General features: G+C 48.8%; 1 protein-coding gene across 3 annotated transcripts in view; it reads right to left on the bottom strand.

Annotated features, from left to right (window-relative positions):
- Positions 1-20,103, bottom strand: part of EVL (Enah/Vasp-like) — a 125,042-nt gene that overhangs the window by 16,319 nt on the left and 88,620 nt on the right. For all 3 annotated transcript variants that reach the window (XM_080924868.1, XM_080924867.1, XM_080924869.1), the window contains exons 3-4: positions 18,011-18,188; positions 467-530 (exon numbers count right to left, since the gene is read on the bottom strand). In XM_080924868.1, coding sequence (XP_080780994.1) covers positions 467-530; positions 18,011-18,188 — 242 coding nt within the window. The remainder of the gene's footprint in view (positions 1-466; positions 531-18,010; positions 18,189-20,103) is intronic.

The raw sequence follows: 20,103 nt of genomic DNA, 5'->3' as shown, positions 1-20,103 counted from the left end.
CCATCCCTGGGCTGCCTCCAACAGAGAAGGAAACTGATGGAAGAGGCCGGTGAGCTGGGACACACGGCGCAGGAGGTATCTTAGAGAAACCTGTGTGACCCTCTGGCCAACTTGATTCACTCAGTGGAGTGAGTGGGCTAATGGTCTTGTCTGGCTGTTTGGAACCATTGTGGTGACTCTCAGGAGGAACTAAAGACATGCCTCACTCTAGTCCCCCATCAGAGGGCCATGTGGCACTACGGGGTTTCTAGGCATGCTTCAGAAGGGGTTCAGGGAAGTATAGGTCTGTTGGCCATGGACCTGTCTCTTTAGTCTGCAGTGGCATGTGTAGGTGTCCTCTGATGCCCCTGTTGTCAGTGGATACCCGGAAGTGCTGGCCTCAGCTCTGTGTGTCTAGGCTAGCTGAAGGGTGGTCCTGGCTCTACCGGGAAGCTTTCAGGCGGGCATCCGTGGGACATGGGGTTACCTTCTCTGGATGTCCATGTCCTCAGGAGAGGGGCCATTCTGCACCTGACGCTGTGTGGAGGGGCCTGTAGGGAAGACACACAGAGTAGAAAGGTCAGTAGAGGGAAGAAAGGCCCCAGCAAAGAACTGTAATAGCACACTCTCCACTCCTCCTTGTTTCAAATTCAGCGGCTCTGATCCAGCAAGCCGTAACAGTTAAAAACAAGGGTATCAGAGAGGTTGGGATGGCATCTGTGTGTCTGAGAAGGAAACTGTGCAGCAGGCTGACGAGTGAGACCTCAGTTTCCTAACTCCAGAAACAAGACCCTGATCACAAGTACAATTTGGGGACAATAAAAGACTTGCATGTTGGGAAAAAAAAGTGCAACACCTACATATATTGATCTCTCATTCACCCTTTCTCTCCCATTCCCTGTGGCTCCTCCCTCTGGAGCATACCGGAATCCAAGTTTTGTTGGCACCGCTCCCTTTTCCTTAAACAGCGCTTGCTGAGTCTACTCACTTGCCACTGTCTCCTCCACCCCACCACCAGTCACAGGAGGGCTGGTGCTGGGACCCACATCAGCAAGCCCTGTGCCACACTTCAAGAGAAAATGCAGGCTGCCCTCTAACCCAAGAAAGCTGATTGTTTCCCGAGGGCAGTGCACATTGTCCCTTCACATGTGGGAAAGCAACTGTTTCCACCTTGGGGTGAAGTGAGTGTGAATCTACACCCTCAGACAGCAGGCGGTCTTTTCAGCCTCCTACTGCCCAGAAGCCCAGGGTCTTAGCGGTCTTCCTCTTCTTGCGTGCAGAAAATGTTACTTCCCATGGGAACCTGATCAGAGCAACTCCCAGACAACTTTTACTTATTCTATATTTCAACTGTGATTCTCACACAGCTAGGAGAGTGTCTAGGAGGACTTGGGACCACTAAAGAAGCCAGGCCCCGGAAGTTAGGTTGTGCAAGAAGCAGAGCCAGACAAAGCACCTGCCCAATGTCACATTCTCAGGTTCAGTTTCAGCACGATGTCAGACCGGCTTGAAGAATGACATGGTGGACTCACATGCCACGGGAAGAGCCACACGCTGCCCGTCCCTGGATGGAGCATTCAGGTGCAGACTTGTGTCTGCAGGTAGAAAGGAGTTGCTTGACCTTTGCCTCACTCCTTCTGTTGAAGGCAGGTTTCACAACACCCCAGCCCTACATTCTGGGACTCTGCTGTTAGCCTGGCCAAGGCTGGGGTGGTTTAAAAGAGAAATGTCCTCCAGGGCTTGGCCAATTGAACACTTAGTCACCAGTCAGAGGTGCTGTTTGGGGGAGATTTAGGAGGTGGGACCTTGCTGGAGGAAGCATGTCACTAGGGGTGGGCTTTGGGAGGTGACAGCCTTATGCTCTGCTCCTGCCGTCACTCCCCCCACTATGATGGGCTCGACGCCCCTGGGACTGTGAGCTTCTTTTGCTCATGGTGTTTTCTTACAGCAGTGCGCAGGTAACTAAAACATAGGCCTTAGGTTCAAGCTTGAACAGCTGAACTCACCTCAGGGTCTAGACTGTCTTTCTTCCTTCTGGAGGCTGATTCCTATCTGGCAACCTGGTGTTGCTGCTTGTCTGAGGCTTGGTCCCATCTTATGACTAAGACCCTGGATGCCCACACCGACCACTGCAAGGTCTGCTCAGCCACTTGTCACTATGGTTGTTTCTCCTCCTGTAAGGTGGACTCTGCTCACAGTGCTCCGCTGTCATACACTTGGACTTCTCAGGCTGTGTGCTGACCCAGACGCCCACCACCCCCAGCTCACCTGCTACTACAGAAAGCTGGGGAAGGCCATCGGAGTCACAGTCCTGCACAGGCAAAGATGCCCCTGTATGTGTGAGGCCCTCTTTCCTATTCACTGTCCAGCTGTGCTATGGCAGATTCTGACAGAAGGGCTGGGGAAGAGGCTTTATTCTTCTATAATGGTTGCTGGTCCCCTGAGAAGCCCTGTGTAACAGCTTACTTACAGGGGCCTCTCCAGCAAGGCAGCATTTCCCCGATCTACCTTCTATAACTCAGTACTTAACTACACCTCAGTATTGACTTTATCTTATTTCATTTGTTTGTTAATTTGGTTTTTCAAGACAGGGTTTCTCTGTTCAACAGCTCTTGCTATCCTGGAATTCACTCTGTGGACTAGGTTGGCATCGAACTCATAGAAATCTGCTTGTCTCTGCCTCCTAAGTGCTGGGACCGAAGGCATGCACCACCATACCTGTCCTTAGAAGTTTTTTTGTTGTTTTTTGGTTTTTTTTTAAAGATTTACTTTATTTTTAACTTCTGTGTATGTATCTCTAGCGCCAGGTAAAGCCAGGAGTGATGCACACACCTGTAACCCCTGGTGTCTGTAGGTCCAGCCCCCCCTCCCCCCGCAGTGGGCCTTGCCCCTGACAGCAAGCCAGACAAGAGACAGAAGAAGAGATAGCACTACCTTCTGATGGCCTTCCTCTGAGAACACTAGGAGCTGCTGGGAAAGAGGCTGAGCCTTGGTGAATCCAGAATCCAAACTTATCTGCCTCAAGCTGTGATGGTACTTGGGAAGGACTGGCTCCTTGATGTTGGGGAGGTATGTTTTCTAGCCTCAATTACAAGCGTCACTTATTCACACTTCCCAGATATCTGGGAATCAGAGGATATCCTTTATCCTTGACGGTCATAGGTGAGGATCAGGACAGGAAATAAACGAAAGAGTGAGAGGGACCAGTCTCCACTCATGGGACCACAGGAAGTAGAAAGACAGTGGAGAGGAAGCTGGCAGGAGAGGAATGGAGCAGGGTATAGCTGGAACATGGTGGGAGACAGGAGACTGAACCCCTCTGAGAGTGAGCTCAGCATTGGGCAGGGCAGAAGCACACTGGGAGCCCATTGGAGGTGACAGGCAGGTGAAAGCAGCCTCCTCCACCGTTCACAGCTTCTTCAAGACTGAGTAAGCTTGCTGCTGGTGCGTGTCTTCAGTCCCATGTACTGGTCCTATGCAGGAAGTCCTTCTCTTCATGGCTGAAACTGGGCAGAGCTGTGCCTAGAAGTCTGATGGGATTACTAGGGGTGCTGTGTAGGGACCAAGTTCTGCTCTCTGCCAGTCCCCCCACTAGTCCTCAGGCTCACCTTCAGCCCCTGCCCATTCCTGGCTGTTCTCTTGTAGGACGCTTATATTTACAGATGTCTCCTCCAGGGTGATTTTACCCACTGTATTTATTTTTAACATTGAGACAAGTTCTCACTGTGCATCTCAGGCTGGTCTTGAACTTTCAGCTTCCCGAGTCTTTGCTAGATTTGTTTTTGCTGGGTTTGCCTCTAAGTAATTAAGCAGGGTTCCCTTCCTTCTTTGTGCCTCGGTTTACTATACAGGTGAAAGATGGAATAGGATCATTTATCTCCAGCCCTCCCACCCTGCCTCTGGTTCTGGGATTAAGTCTGGGGCAAGTGTTCTGCCATTGTGCAGCAGATCTATTCCAGCCTCCAAATACCTACAATTCTAAAGGTATTCTACAAGAATTCTACAAGCAACATACCAATTATTAACAGTGGGTATCTTAGGATCGTAGGGTTTCTCCTTGTTTTGAATTTCCAAATTATGCACAAGTAGCAGGTACCATCTATGGGAGAGGTAACAAGGTGGCTACAAGTCCCTCCAGTCCACGCCTGTGTGTCTTGTGTGACTTTCCATTCTGAGGTGGGCAGAGGAGGCAAGGCTGACACCTGCTCCTAAGGAAGGCTCTGCTCCTTCCCTACCCATCAGTGACACTCTGGACAGCAGCCCCAGCTCCTCTGGGACAGAGCCCAGGCTAAGTTTCCAGCTCTCCTAGTTAGGAAAGGTATCTCCTGGGCTTCTGAAAAGAAGGAACCTGAGATCCCAGGAGTGCCAGGGACAAAGGACCTGCCCCTGCTCAGTGAGGCCTGATGTAATTTCTGGCCAGCAAACGACAGCTGGCTGCTCTGAGCTGGGCAGCGGCCCAAGCCCTCGAGTCGATCTCTGCCTCCCTTGCTACCGTCTTTCTAGCTGCCTGTTTCTCCTCTTTCCCTTTCGGCTAGAGACTAGGCCCTTCTGTCTGTACGTGTGCCTTCCTGCTGCTACACAGACAGGCGTCTATGTAAGAAGGGAGTCTGTGACCCTGGGTCTGGCCACCAGAGAGTTCCCTGGTCCAAGCCACATAGGAATGGGTAGGAGGACTGAAGCCAGCTCCCAGGACAATGTCCCCTAGCCCTGACCCTTCTGACATGCTCATACTAGCAGCTCCATGCTGCTACCCAAACACCTCCACACCCAAACTTACAAAGTTAAGGCAACTCCTGTGTCCAGCTCACCAATGCACAAATGCTGGACTGTCCCCACCTTCCACATTTTTCTTTTTTGAGACAGTCTCACTGTGTAACTCTAGCTGGCCTGGAACTTGCTATATAGCTGGCCTGTGACTCACAGAGATCTGTGTAGACTCTGGCATAGCAATTTAGGCTCTTGATGGATAAAGGCCACTGGTTGTTCTGCTTACATCGAATCTCTGCTGGCTGAGCTACTCCATTCCCTTGCCCTTGGGCCCTGGCTCTGGGCTGGGCAGTTACAACTCAGCAACTAGACCAGCAGATACTGTCTGGCCCAGGAGCACAGACAGCCTTGTTGCACGGAGAGTCTCTCTTACAGACAGGGAGACTGATTCCAAGAAGGGAGAAGCCCAGGCCACACAGAAAAAAGAGCAGACCAGCCTATGCAGTTGAGCTTTAGAATTAACACGCAGAGAGGAGAGGACCTCTTCTGATTGTGACAGTGAGTACTCCTCTCTGGTCCCCTACCCTCTCCTTACATGGCGGGATCCAGAGACCCAGGGATGGGGCAGCAGTTTGCTCAAGGTTATGTCCACATCAGAGCCAACACATGCCAGAATCCAGCCTCCAGTTCTCAGGTCAGAGCACCCCGCCTACAGACTCGGCTTGCTCAGGTGCTCTCCTTAGGCGAGCAGTTTTTCCAATAACACGTCTCCCCTCTTTCCTAAAGACTCATTAAAGAACATAAAATTAATCTTAAAATGACTGTCAAACATTATTGCAGTAACTATCTACTATGTCTTTGTGGCTTACAAAGCATTTGCGTATTACTTTGGGGTTAATTTGCTCAACTCCCCAATAGGATGCATTCGTTTCCCTTTATAGCTAGGGAGACTTAGACTCATCTTGGGAAGGGAGGACATCTTGCCTGGAGTGAGCAGGCTCCATTGGGCAGTGTAGCTGGAGCAGGAGTCCAGGCCTCCCAAAGCCAGTTTATCCTGTCAGTTCTGCAAGGACCCTAGACACAGGGGGAGATGCTCTCCCCAGGATGCAGCACTCAGCCCCCCTACCCCAGCCCCAGCAGTTGGGAGAGAGGAAACCCAGGAGGTGCAGGAAGGAAGGGGAGAGCTTCATCACCTACAGGTCACTCTGCAAAGCACGGTGCAGTCACAGTGGCAGAAGCAGAAGCAGTGAAAGGTCCACTCCCTGCTGACCATTACCGGCAGAGCTCCTCCGCACAGTCTGCAAGGTGCCTTGCGCATCCTGGCCACTTACCTCCTCTTCCTCAGCCGTCTGGCTGGTACAGTGGTAACTGATACGCTGTCCTGTGGGCAAGTGGGCTTCACTTTGTCAATCTTTAATGAAGCTTCCCAGCTAACCTATCAGAACCCTCCTGGCTACCTGATTCCAGCATGCTTCCTGGGCCCCAAGGGACTGTGCAGACCCCTTTCAACAGCAGAGCTACCAGGTGTTTATCTGAAGGGACCTCCCGGCCTAGCTCTCTTCTTACTCTGATGAAAGCAGGGATGAGTGCAGAAGAAGGGACATGTGAGCAGGCAGATGGATTCCTGGGCACTATGCACTTCTGTCACCGTCTCTTCCCCAGCTCTCCTTAGGTCTCGTGGTCCCTTGTCACCATTACATTTGGCTCTTCTCCTAACTTGCTCCTTTCATTCCTAAATTCTTCACTAGCCTTACCAGCTAGTGTGTAAGGTGTGTGCAAGGATGCCTCAGCCTGCCAGCATCCATCCCATACTGCACTGCCAGCCCTGCCTTGGTGCTGTCATGCTAGTGGGTACAGTGACAGTGTCTTCTGTGTGGCAGGCTGTTCCTGCTCCTGCCGTGCCCTGGTTTTGCAGCTGCTGTGGCTGTTTCTTCAGGGCGTGACATGAGCATTGCCTTCCAGAGCAGAGCTGGCTGTGATGGCGACGGAACACCTTGCTGGCAACTATGGCCTCAAGATAGAAGAAACAGTGACAGCCAGGTCCATGGGAACAGTAACGGGAGGGATCACCAGGCCCTAAGATGCTGGACATTACTCCCTCCTGCCCCATAGCTGCTCCTCGGGGGTTGTGCTTAATAGTTGTAACTGTCAACTTGATACAACCTGGAATCACCTGGGGAAGTCTTGCAGGGGTCCAGAAGAAGAGAAAGCTAGTTGAGAGCAAGCGAGGATGCATTTATTTACTCTTTACTCTCGAGTGGCTGTGACTAGATGCTTGAGTTCATGCTTTGCTGTCCCTGAAGGGATGGTCTGTAACTCTGTAAGCCAAACAAATCCTTCTTCCCAGATTGCTTCTGGCCGGGGTGTTTTATCACTCCATATACTGAAGTTAGCACTGTTTACAAGACATGCCGACTCCCCCACATGGACTGTGGTCTCTCCTGCTTTTGCTCTCTCCTGAAAACTCTAAGTGCACATTCTATGGCGTTTCTAGATCTAAGCCTTGTGTGTTTTCATTTGTAGGACTTCCCAACAGCCTCCCCCTGGCCTCTTTTCAGGCTTGTGTCTTCAGGCTTGCCTACAGGTTAAAGATGGGAAGCTATAGTCCTTCCTCTCCATTCCCTGGACAAGGACCTATAGAGATTCCCCAGTGGGTACACCCTGTTTGGGACCTGGGGGCTTCTTAAGTTCCTGACCTAGCCTCTCACTGCCTCTTTTCATCATCCACCATGATAGTCTTAATTCCACTTGACACAGCTACAGTCCTCTGCGAGGAGGGAAACTCAGCTGAGGAAAAGCTGCCATAGGACCCAGCTGTAAGGCATTTTCTTAACTACTGATTGATGGGGGAGGGCCCAGGGCACTATGGACAGGGGTTCTATAAGAAAGCAGCTGAGCAAGCCATGGAAAGGAAGCCAGTAAGCAGCACCCCTCCATGGCCAGGTTCCTGCTCTGTGTGAGTTCCTGTACTGACTACCTTTGGAAGGGTAAGCCAAATGAACCTTTTCTTCCCCAACTTGCTTCTTTGGTCATGGTGTTTTGTTGCAGAAACAAAACCCCTACTTGGATCAGGCAGCTACACTACCCATGGAACTCCTTCCTCCCTTCTCTATGGGAGAAAACATATGGATGTCCTGGAATGGCTCTTCAGACAGATACCTGTTCACTTCGTGATTCTCTGAAGCAGCGCAAATATGCCAGGTACTTGTAACTTTTTTTTTTAAAGACAGGGTCTTGTTTTGTATCTGGGATTAGTTTTGAATTCATGATCTTCTTCTTGCTTTGGTCTCTGAGTCCTGGACTCCTGAACCAAGCAGTAGATTGTATTACCACACACAGCAAAAGTACGTAAGGATTTTCTTCTTTTTACAAAGTTCTATTTTTATTTTGTGCACATGAGTGTGTTCTTTTATGTGTGTGCACCAAGTGCCAGGAAGGCCAGGAAAGGGGTATGGATCCCTTGGAACTGAGTTACAGATGATCGTGAGCTCTCATGAAGGTGCTAGGTATTAAGCCTGGGTCCTCTGGAAGAGCAGCCAGTGCTCTTAACCACTGAACTATCTCTCCAGTCTCCTTAAACAACTTTTTAATTGGCAAACATCTATGAATCCTTTAAGACCCACAGCAGCAGGCAAGGTGTAGGGCCTAGTTTGAGGATGTGTCAGTAGTGTGGCTCTGCAGGGTACAACTTGTCTCTGAAACTGTGCCCTCCCTTTTTCCTGCTTCCTGGACTCCATGAGGTGAATACACTCCCTTCAACACCCTTCTATCACAATTTGTCTTATTATAGAACTCAGACTTCTGATACTAAGCTGAGTCAAACATTTGTTATTTCTTTCCTTTTTTAAAGATTTATTTATTTTATGTATATGAGTACACTGTAGCTGTCTTCAGACACACCAGAAGAGGGCATCAGATCCCATTACAGATGGTTGTGAGCCACCATGTGGTTGCTGGGATTGGAACTCAGGACCTCTGGAAGAGCAGTCAGTGTCCTTAACTAACCACTGAGCCATCTCTCCAGCCCCAAAGTCTCTTCTTAACCTGGCTGTGAGCTTAATGGGTGTGGGGCTATTTCTAATTCATCTTGCTGTGGTCTGTGAATCCCACACCAGAAGCTCAAACTCCCAGATGCTACTCATTTGATTCAAACAAATGACCCTGGCTGGATGTAGGGACACCATGGACACAAACTGCTGCCCAGCTTATTAAGAGACAAGGAAGGCAGTTAGACACAACACAGATGAAGAAAAATACAACAGGATGAGCGAACTGTGCTAACGTGATTGCTGGTGGTGATCTGCTGCTGTGCAGACAAATGCTAAATTCTGAACCGAAAGTCTGGTTGCCTCCAGATGAACAAATTCTCATGTACCCGGCCTTTGCTGTAGAAACCTTGCTACCTAATTTAAAGCTATTGGTTAACAGACTAAAGCTTGTGATTGGGCAGGAGAGAACAGCAGGACATGGGAACTGTGTGAAGGGTCTGGAGTGGGTTGGGGAGAGAAGGTCCCCATTAGATAGGATGGACCAGGAGCACGTGGCTGAGAAGTGCACTATGAGGACGGACTGATGGAACAAGGCAGGGTGAGTAACAAGGGGCATGTTGACTGGATGTAAGAGAGACTAGCACAGTCTGCCAATCTAGGCTTACAGCTTGTAAATTAAATACCAGGCTTTTGTGTTTTTTATACAGGCTAGATAGGCTATATAATTCATTTACACTGTAACAGGCTAACTCTGACTGGGAGATGTGTAGGAAGTTCCCTGTGAAGTGAGCAAAGGAACTGTGACCTTAATGACATTTAGTGGAGTTAAGAAAAGCCCTTGTATTTCTGGGTAATGGTAGGAGGCTGGTGCATCTAGATAAACCTAAGCAAGGAGGAGTATAGAGAGAAAATTCAGAAAGGCAGCCAGGACCAGGACAGGCAAGCTCTGTAAGGGTTTGGACTTCATTCTACCTTAAGACTGATGGCCCTCAGAGCTCTGAATGAGATGTGACCAAGTTGTACTGACATCTGGAAAGATCTGCTGCTATGTGGAAAAGACTCAAGTAGCTAAACACAGAGCTGGGCAAACTGAGTGGGTGTGTGTTGTAGACACCCAGTTGTTCTGAATGAATGGACAGACCAGTGAACACGAGTAGCAGACATGTAAGGTGGGGACACAGCCTCATGGTCACAGGCTGTATCCTCTCTAGATAGTAAGGGGTGTATCTCAAGTTCAGGACTTTGCTTTGTGAGCCCGAGGGATGGCTATTCAAGTACAATATTTGAGTCAGCTGTTCACACCAAGCTGAAGCCAGCAAGAAGCTACTTTAAAAATATTCTTGTTGTGGTTTTTCTTTCTTTTGAGACAAGGATTCATTATGTAGTCTAGGCTGGTGTTAAACTCAAAGCAATCCTCCTGCCCAGTCTCCCAAGTGCTGTACCAGGTTTGGAAAGAGATTATACATGTTATAAGAGAAAGAAAACAGACATGGATGAATTCTCTGCCCACAAAGATGGGTCAAGTTAAGTGTTTATAAACAGTTTCGATGAAGGTGTGTTATCACATGGTCTGCTGGCTACCAGACAAGCAGTCTCTTTGGGAGGCAGTATGGTGCGCAGAGATCTGGACTGCACACTGATATCCTTATCATTGTGTGCAATTCAGCAAATTATGGAATGCCATGAGCCTTTTCTCTGTGTTTTTAAAGCAGAGGCAATAGTTCCTAACCTTTCTAGAGAACTCAGAAGATACTTCGAAGGCGCAGAAGGAGACGTACACCGGCAATGTAAAAAGGGAGGCTCTTTCCTAATACAGCCGCAGAGGTGTCACTCCAGTGATGCGAGTGTGAAAGAGGAGCTCAGGAGCAGCAAAGCTTGTGTGTGCGCAGCGCTTCGTTCCCCAGAAGCCACACCCGTCTATCTTATGTGTGCACATATGGAAGCAAAGCTCAACTTCAGGAGCTGGTTCTTTCCTTCCACCATGTGGGTCCCGGGGACTGAACTATGGTCGTCAGACTTAGCAGTGAACACCTTCATCACTAAGCCAGCTCAGTAGCACTTGTGTTTACTTTAATGATAAGGAAAGGACTTGGCACAGGGGCATGCAGAAATTGATGCTTTAGGCCCATGTTTGCTAAATGTAACAGCGCGGAACAGATGCAGGCAGCTGGGACACACACGGGTCCCCTGCTTCCAGTCTATGTGTGTCCCTCCTGTCAGCTGCCTGTGTTGACTACAGGCAGATCACCTTGCCTGGCTGTTCTCTGAGTACCAGAAGGACAGGTCGGGTGGGTGTGCTCTGGATCACCGTCTCACTCTATCATCGGGTCTGTCGTGTTTCAGGAAGCCTGAAGCCCAGTAGCATGTTGCCATCATTGTTGAGGAAGTGACTTGGGGCTGGAAGAGACAACCAGCTTTTCTCTCCTGGGATGTCAACTGCAGACAAGCCAGCGCCACTTCAAAGGACAAGGACACAGCTCTGAGATGCTCTGAGACCACGGGTCCCCATGAAGGCTAGGGCCTTTCCTCAGTCCTCCATGTAAACTCCCTGCGGACACCATGTCCTACCCTATGTCCCCTGGTGCACAATCAGCAGGGTCACAGGAGTGGGTGACGAGAACTCCTGTTTTGTGAGGAGAGGAAATGCCCTCACAACAGCCCTGTGAGGTAGGTGTGACAACCCATTTCACAGATGGAGAAACAGTTTTGGAAAGGGTAAGTACCTTGCAAAAGAGCTGGAGAACAGATCTGTCTTGTAGGGGGTATGGAGGTCTCTGTGCTCAGAGGAAAGCACTGAGAACCAGGAATGCTAAACACACAAGATTATCCCTTCAAAGGGAGGGACATATAACCTGTTATCTACCCAGAAGGATGGGAGCAAATGTGGTTAACAGCCTAGTGACTTTGGCACTATCTATGTGGCCCATTGGACCCTCCCCCAGACTTTGCTGTGAGCTTGTCAACCTATAGAACCCATCTTTGTGGGAGATGTCACATGCACTTTATAAATGCAGTCACATCAAAACTGGTGCATACAGGATTACTAAGTTAATTATCACTAGGAAATTTACACCAAATTGTGCTGTGCTTAAATATGTCTAAACTAAATTATTCAGGGTCAGACTACTGAAGTTTGAACCAACACCAGCTACTTAGTCATGTTGGATGGAACTGCTTTCTCATCTCCATAGATTGTTCCTCTGCTGGCCGTGGTGGTCACAGAGACCCACACACTGTCCAGATCTGCACCCAAACCCCACACACTGTCCAGGTCTGCATCCAAGCCCCACACACTGTCCAGGTCTGCATCCAAACCCCACACACTGTCCAGGTCTGCATCCAAACCCCACACACTGTCCAGGTCTGCATCTAAACCCCACACACTGTCCAGGTCTGCATCCAAACCCCACACACTATCCAGGTGTGCATCCAAACCCCACACACTGTCCAGGTCTGCACCCAAACCCCACACACTGTCCAGGTCTGCATCCAAACCCCACACACTGTCCAGGTCTGCATCCAAACCCCACACACTGTCCAAGTCAGCATCTAAAGCTCCTTTTGCAGTTCACACACATCATAGCCACACTCACAGGTACTTCACCAGGGCTGTTGCTTGGTTTGGGGTGGTGTGCTTCTTGGTTCGGGGTGGTGCTCAGCAGGCCAAGGTGACGGGTGCGATTTCTGTGTGAGACAATTCCATTGACCATGTCCCTCAATCACAGATAGCACCCCTCACCTTGACCCCATTTTCACAGGTGGCAAATGATGCCGTCGGTTCAGGAGCTTCATCGTGGTCTTCAGAAGAGGGTACAGAGACAAGAATTGAGGGGTATGTTTGCAAGGTGCACAGTATAATGCAAGCACACATGGTGAACCTACTCTCTCTCTCTCTCTCTCTCTCTCTCTCTCTCTCTCTCTCTCTCTCACCCACCCACCCACCCACCCACGCACGCACGCACGCACGCACGCACACACCACAAACACTTGCATGTCAGTTTCTGAGGGTGTAGATAAACACAGATATGGCAGGCAAGGCTCCTGTTCCAGGGAAACTCATATCTAACCCAGCCAACCAAGAGTCCTGGTCAAGGGGACAGCAGCAGTGTGTTACAGCTAGGGGAGGGACCCAGGTTCTCTGAGCATCTGGGATAAATCCACAGTCACAGCAATACAAGAGCCACATCTCCAGCAGGAGAGAACACTGGGCCAGGTCAGGGTGCATTGTGGAGGGCTGTGCAGGTCGGGAAGCACTGTCAGCCAGACCGGATGAGCGTTTGGCCCTTATCTGGAAAGCGAAGTCAAGGTTAACTTGTTGGGGCTGTCCTAAGAGTCAGGAGAGGGGCAGTAAATATACAGGACAAAAACGAGGGACCTGGAGACCATGAGATAGAGTTCTCCTGGGACTCGGCCCAGCACACATCCCTTCTTCCCCAAACATGGTCTAAGGCAGCTGAAACTTCGATAAGGACTAGGGGTTGCAAATGAGCTCCAGGCCCAAGCCTTGTCAGGGTGTACCCTATATCAGATATCATGCTGGCTTTCGAGGTTCTAGGGACTGTTTTTTAATTTTCAAACTTGGCTGAATCCATGTGCTGGAACTGTGCTGTGCCAAGTGGTACCATCAGGATAGAAACAAAAAATATAGAACCCAGGGGCACACTGAGGAGAGTGAGGAACTGTGGGGATTCTGAATAAGTCAGGCAAGGGAGGAAGGAGGAGGGGTGGGGGGTCGGGGGTGGGGAAGGCGCAGCAGGAGCCAAGTGTGAAGGGGACATGTGTGTTATTGGCATGGAGACGGTTACAAAGACCTCACTTCTCTTTAGTGAGTGGACAAACACGGGGGTCCACCTTTTACAGTGTGGCCAGTAGGGGGCAGGGCAGATGGGATGAAGAAGCCTGGCAACAAAGCCTGGGTAGGAAGTGTGACCTTGGCTCCACCAAGCCTAAAAGGCACACCCAGAGGAAGCCATACCAACAGCCAACAGCTAAGGAGACGCAAAAACAGCTTGGGAGTTCTATTTCTTTGAGGGAAAAGTTTGATAATCTCCAATAAAATAAGGTTTGTGGGAAGCAAAACTGAGACTGATTTCAAGGAGGTTTAAGACTTCAGGTTCACAGTGAGGAACTAGACCAAGCCCATTCACAGGTCTGAGTAAAGCCTATACGAAATGCTGGTACTCCTCAACCAATCTGAAATCAGCCCAATCCAATCCCAAACCTGCATACAGTCTTGCCTTTGATTGTTTACCCTTCTGCTCTGCCTCCTGCCCCTTTCCAAACCATGTCTAACATCATGGTCCTTCCCAGGCTGCAGCTTCTGGTAGCCAGTTCATGCTTTTAAAGGAGCTGCCTACCTCCAAAGTGAGTTTGGATGCACTACGTGGCTGACCCCTAACTTCAGGCTAAGCTGTTCTGCTCTTATTTGTCTTCAAAACTCCTGTCATTAGCATTTTTACCACCATGATCTCATTTGTGGTAGGTACCACATTCTAGATGGGCTGTCAGCAACAGCAGGAGTGCTCCCCTGTGAGTGCAGTTTTATTCTGTTGTTGTAGGGACTGTGATTCAGGCTCGTGGGGGCAAAAGTATTCTTAGTATGCCAAAAGGAAGAGTCCTAAGCTCTGAATAAGGTGGTCTGCCTCTCAGAAGAGTTTGTGGGCCCTGCACTATACCTACTGGGAAGGTCTGCGTGGTCTTCATTAGCAAGAACCAAAAGGGAAAAAGATGCCTTGCACCCTCCTGCTTCCCAGAGTCCCACTCTGACCCCAGACTCCAGGAAGAAATGACATCTCAGGCCCAGATTGCCTGGGAGAAACGTTGGTTAATCTATTCCGTGTAAGCCTCACCCTGGATCGGGTACTAGTTCTGTTACCTATAAAATGCAAACTTGAAGCTGGTGAACATAAGGAATAGTTTAGCAGCCTGTGACCCTGTTTGGTTTGGTTTCCACACACCTCTCTTGTACTAATGCACTGGCAGGCCAGCTCTTTCACCTGCAGACACTATGCACACATCCCTCTCTGAACAATGTACCTAGAACCTCCAGAACCTCCTCAGATCTTTAAAATGCACCTTGGCTTTGCTCCAGATATATTATCTTCTCTTTTTTGCAGGTCTGTGTGGTTTTCAGTTGTTTGGCTAAGAGGCCTTGAACCTGGAAACACCTGACTACCAATAATAAACTTGTGGCTTCATGACATCACAGGCTACTTCCCCAGTTCCAACTCACAGGCCCCATCTGGGGCTGGCCATTTGCCTTTGGAAATGTCAGCTGAAGCTTTAGGGGAAGGAGGTAGAGTCCCACAACCTAGGCACCTTGCTTCAAGGGTCATCCAGGCCCTGCTTTCCTGGAATAACATTATTACAAGATGTCTGTGGTGAGTCTTGAGAGGATGCTGGATGTGGGAACAGGGTGGCTCAGGGTCAGGGAGTGGCCCTCAAGGACATCTCCCTGGCACAAGGCATCCTACTCGACAGTCAGGTCAAATAACCAGCAGCACACATGCCATCTCAACCACCTGCAGGTGCAGCAACATGCTCAAAGCAGTAATCCGAGGAAGCCCCCGTTCTTTCCACCACGCTCTATTGCCTCTCATACCTGTTGTCTCAGGATGAACGGAGAAGCAACATTCTGTCTTAACCCTGTTCACTACCTTACAAAGTCAAACTCAGGGTGGAGACCAAATGCTTGCCATGCTTCCTCCCCATTGTAAGAAAGCCAAGTGACAATGGAATGAAATCACAGATGTAGAACAAGGAGGGAGTCTGATTTCACATGGCTCCTGGGCCAAGCAGTTCTCCAGCCCCAGAACTGAAGCCTTTCTCCATAACCAACATTTTGAAATGTCTCATATTACCCTGAAATGCAATTCGGGGATTATATAACTGCTCTACATAGATCAGAGAAATCTGGGTAGCACCTTAAGTGCCAAAGGGAGGCAGAGAAGTGACCTATAGGAAGTGTCCACTGTATGTATGATCCACAGGGAGTGCCCACTGTGTATGTATGATCTATAGAAAATGTCCACCGTGATTTATAGGAAGTGCCCACTGTGTATGTATGATCTATAGGAAGTATCCACTGTATATGTATGATCTATAGGAAATGTCCACTGTGATTTATAGGAAGTGCCCACTGTGTATGTATGATCTATAGGAAGTGTCCACTGTATATGTATGATCTATAGGAAGTGTCCACTGTGTGTGTATGATCTATAGGAAGTGTGTATGTATGATTTATAGGAAGTGTCCACTTTGTATGTATGATCTATAGGAAGTGTGTATGTATGATCTATAGGAAGTGTGTATATATGATCTATAGGAAGTGTCCACTGTGTATATATGATCTATAGGAAGTGTCCACTGTGTATGTATGATCTATAGGAAGTGTCCACTGTGTATGTATGATCTATAGGAAGTGTCCACTGTGTATGTATGATCTATAGGAAGTGTGTATGTATGATCTATAGGAAGTGTCCACTGTGTGTGTATAATCTATAGGAAGTGTCTACTGTACATGTAAAAGGTCAGACACACCTACCCAGAGACTATGAAGAAATGTGGCTGCCACAAACAGATTTGTTATAGGGGAGTCATCTGGATGACTAAAATAATCACAGCTACAATGCTGGAGACACGGTTTTCCAAAACAGAAAAAAACTCTCAGTAAAGTTATAAACAAAATCAAGCCTAGTTTCCCTGTGATGTATGCCATAATTATATTTCTAGAAAATTTAGTACATTTTTTCTTTTCTTTTTAAAAAGATTTATTTATTGTATATAAGTACACTGTAGCTGTCGTCAGATACACCAGAAGAGGGAGACGGATCTCATTACAGATGGTTGTGAGCCACCATGTGGTTGCTGGGATTTGAACCCAGGTCCTCTAGAAGAGCAGTCAGTCAGTGCTCTTAACCACTGAGCCATCTCTTCAGCCCTCTTTTTTTTTTTTTCTTAAAACAGAGTTAAGTTCTAGCTCAGAAAATTCAAAATCTGTTTTCTAGCAGCAGGCTGCATTGTGCTTGGCAGGCGTGGCTTGTACACAAAAAATACCTTTGTTTCCATGCCTTCCCTGTGGAATAATCTTTCCCAACTCTGCCTTTTCAGAGTCTAGAACACCAGTGGAGAAAAAAACCCAAAACAAACAAAACAGCAACAAACCCCTGAACTCTGCAGTACTGGGTTAGAACCCTGCCTCCTGCCTCCAGGACTCTGGAATTGCTAGGCTCTTCCCTGACTCGAGTGAATTAAAGAGGGTCTCCCGGCTGCTGGAGAGGGGACTGAGCAAGCCCACCGTGTAGGCAAAAGACAGGACACTTTCTGGAGGAGGTGTCAGCAACAAGGCCTTCCGAATTCTGCAAGGGACCTGAATGACGGCATGAGCCATCCTCACTGTCCCATCTGAGTTCTGATCCTTGGTATGAGAAGCTTGCCAGGGGCTGCATCATGGGCGGAGCTCACCAAACCAAGACTTATACTTCCTTGACCTGTGGAAGCACAGCTGCAAAATCACTGGACTTCAAACCAGAAAAGTTAACCTCGACACAGCGTAGAGATGACAACCACCCGGCTCAGCTAAACTGGAGCGCTGGGGCCTAGGAACTTTCACTAAGCTGCCCATGGCTTCCTTGGTCGGAATGAGTAAACCAGGTAGAGTGACTCCAAGCTTGGTCCACACCACCCACTATGCTCCACCATGGTTAAGTAAGATGCCCGAGGGCTGTAGGGCCTCTGTCCTCCCTCAAAGCTGCTGAAATAAAGCCACGAGCAGCTTGTGGCTCTGCTCAGGTGCCTCTGTTTAGTCCCCACCCCAAGTCTTACCGGGTCCAAGCTGCCACCTTTCCAGTTGCATCTAGCTGTGCTGCACCTGGACCCAGGCCCCAGACACTGTTATGTTCTCTCTTTGCCAGTGCTGCTGGGGTCTCTCTTACAGCCCATACGGGCAGCTCCTTGTTTCCTTTTGTACTCCCCAAGTACTTGGCACACACTTTTATCCCGGCACTCACTGTAAACACTGAGGTGCCGAGAGCTTAGGACTCTGTTTACTTGTTAACTATTCTGCCTAGCCAGTTCTTGCCAGGTGTGTGTTCTGGGTCATGGAAGTAGGATGGACAACATAAAGAATACCTCAGTGAGGGCCCCAGGAGCACGTCCCTCCAGACCTGCGTTTCACAAGCAGCACGTTACTCCCTCTTAGTCATTCACGTACCAGGCTCAGTACTTCAAGTACTGAGAACAGTGAAGTAGCCATGTCGGGCTGACAGCCAGCCAGAGCTGGGGCACAGAACAAGAGAGAGAGTCTCAGCATCCAGGAATGACAAAGCCCTGCTTACCTCCTTCTTGGGAATTCATGATGTTCAGGGCAAAGAGCATCGCATTGGAGAATGTGGTTGCTTCTTCCTTACTTGCAAAGTTTAGGCCATAGACTTGACGGGCATCTCGCCACTGATGGAAGGTGGGTGTTGCCTGATTGTACTTCAGCCCTTTCACAATTGAATAATTGATCACAACCTGGAGGAGAAACGAGAGAAATACATGTAAATGGATGAAATGTAAGTGAGCTGCAGAGAACAACCATGGGGCAAAGACACTGTATTCTTTGTTCACGGGGTGGGGGTGGGTGAAGCTTGCAGAAGGGAAAGGGTGATCGGACCATTTCAGACCACAGTTGAATGGTTGCAAAACTTGTTATTTCATTTACGGGTCTGAGCTGGGGGTCAGATTCCCTGGCTGGGTTCTGGTCCAGACCTTGTCTCTTGGTTGTTCAGTTTTCTGTAGCTCAGTTTCTCCAGCAATTAGGTGGAAGATCTAATGCTGCCCTACCAACCTTGTGGGGATCCTGAAAGATCTCCTGAAGTCAGCTGCTTATCTGTGCTTCACCCTGTCCCCAGACGTGAAGCTCCTCACAGTAACAGTCTTCTGCAACTTGGTTTCCCATAGCCCTCAGCAGTGTTGAATTCATAAAAACAAGTTCTAGTTTCAAGGATGACTTGTAGAAATCAATGTCTTACTCATACAGCCTCATTACTGTCTTTGTTATCAATCAAGCAATAGACATCACAGTGTGTCAGATGCAATATCAAGCCAGGCAGGGAAAGAGAAGGCAGACACTCTCAACAGCAGGTTGGCTGGCCTCTTGATGTTTGTTCTTCTAGACATTAAAAGAGAATGATTTCAGGCTACTTAGTAACTGCTGCTCCCTGAAGTCAATGGTAGTCTGATGACACCCCAGGCTGTAGTCGTCACTTTGCCGTGCGACCCTCCAACTATGAGTCTTCTCGTCCTTGGAGTGGGAAGAATATGGTGATGGTTTGTTGCTCTCCTTAACTGCTCATACTGCTGTGCTACTGACTCAGAAAGTCAGAATAGCAATTATGGTCCCTAGTCTGTGCAAGATGGATTTGGGTCACCCTACAATGGACTGAAGTGAGATGAGCCACTGGACACACATGCACTAAGTCAGGAGAAGAGATGAATCATTTCACAACTTAAGTGCTACACAGTAACAGGTAGGGACTTTGGCTAATATCTATATATTAGCTGGCGGTTGACTGAATTAGTTTTGAGGCCACTGAAAAAGCTCGATCTTTTGTGAAGTGTATGAGATAAACTGCCAGGTAAGCCAGGTTAAAATGGCTCTTTAAGATTAGAGGCTAGAGGCATATATAGAACCAGAGAGCTAAGACCCTGCTTCGTTTTATCCCGGGCAACACACAGCAGGAGTTCTGAGTTCAATCTTCCATCTTTACTTTTGATGGACATTAAGAAACCAGAGCAATGCTAGGTATGGTGGCGCACACCTTCAATCCCAGCACTGGGGAGGCAGAGGCAGGGGGATCTCTCTGAGTTTGAGGCCAGGCTGGTCTACAAAGCAAGCCCAGGACAGCCACTATTACACAAAGAAACCGTGTCTCAAAAACAAGGGCAAAAAGGAAACCAGAGAAGGGAAAAAGAAAGCTGTAAGAGCGAGGCCAGGAAGTGACACTGCTGGAGATAGAGACGCTGAGAGGAAGTGAGACTTCAGAGTCTGTGAGGTGAGATGCCTGGTTCTCCGAGGGGACTCAGCACGCAAGAATCCAGAGGAATGGAATATCCACCCAGTACAGGAATAGTGGAATCACTGCGAAGAACGCAGAGGGATCTCAGGAATTCTTTTCATGGTTGGGAAAAGAAGTGACTTACAGAGTTACAGAGTAAGCTGATAAGGAGCTGAAGTTGAGTCTGCAGAGAGGACTGCATGCTTCTGCTCACTGCCAGCAAAATGAGTGACAGTCATCTCTAGTTTAGTTTCCCTTGGCCGGCTTCTGTCTGCACAGCACCTTCTTGGAGAAGTGTGTCACTAGAGGGGGGTTTGAGGGTTCAGAAGTTCAAGCCAGGCCCACTGTCCCTTTTTCTGCTGCCTGCCAATCTAAATGTAGACCTCTTG

This window comes from Micromys minutus, assembly GCF_963924665.1.
Source record: "Micromys minutus genome assembly, chromosome: 1".
In the NCBI taxonomy this organism is placed as follows: Eukaryota; Metazoa; Chordata; class Mammalia; order Rodentia; family Muridae; genus Micromys; species Micromys minutus.
This window is presented reverse-complemented; position numbering and strand designations above follow the sequence as displayed.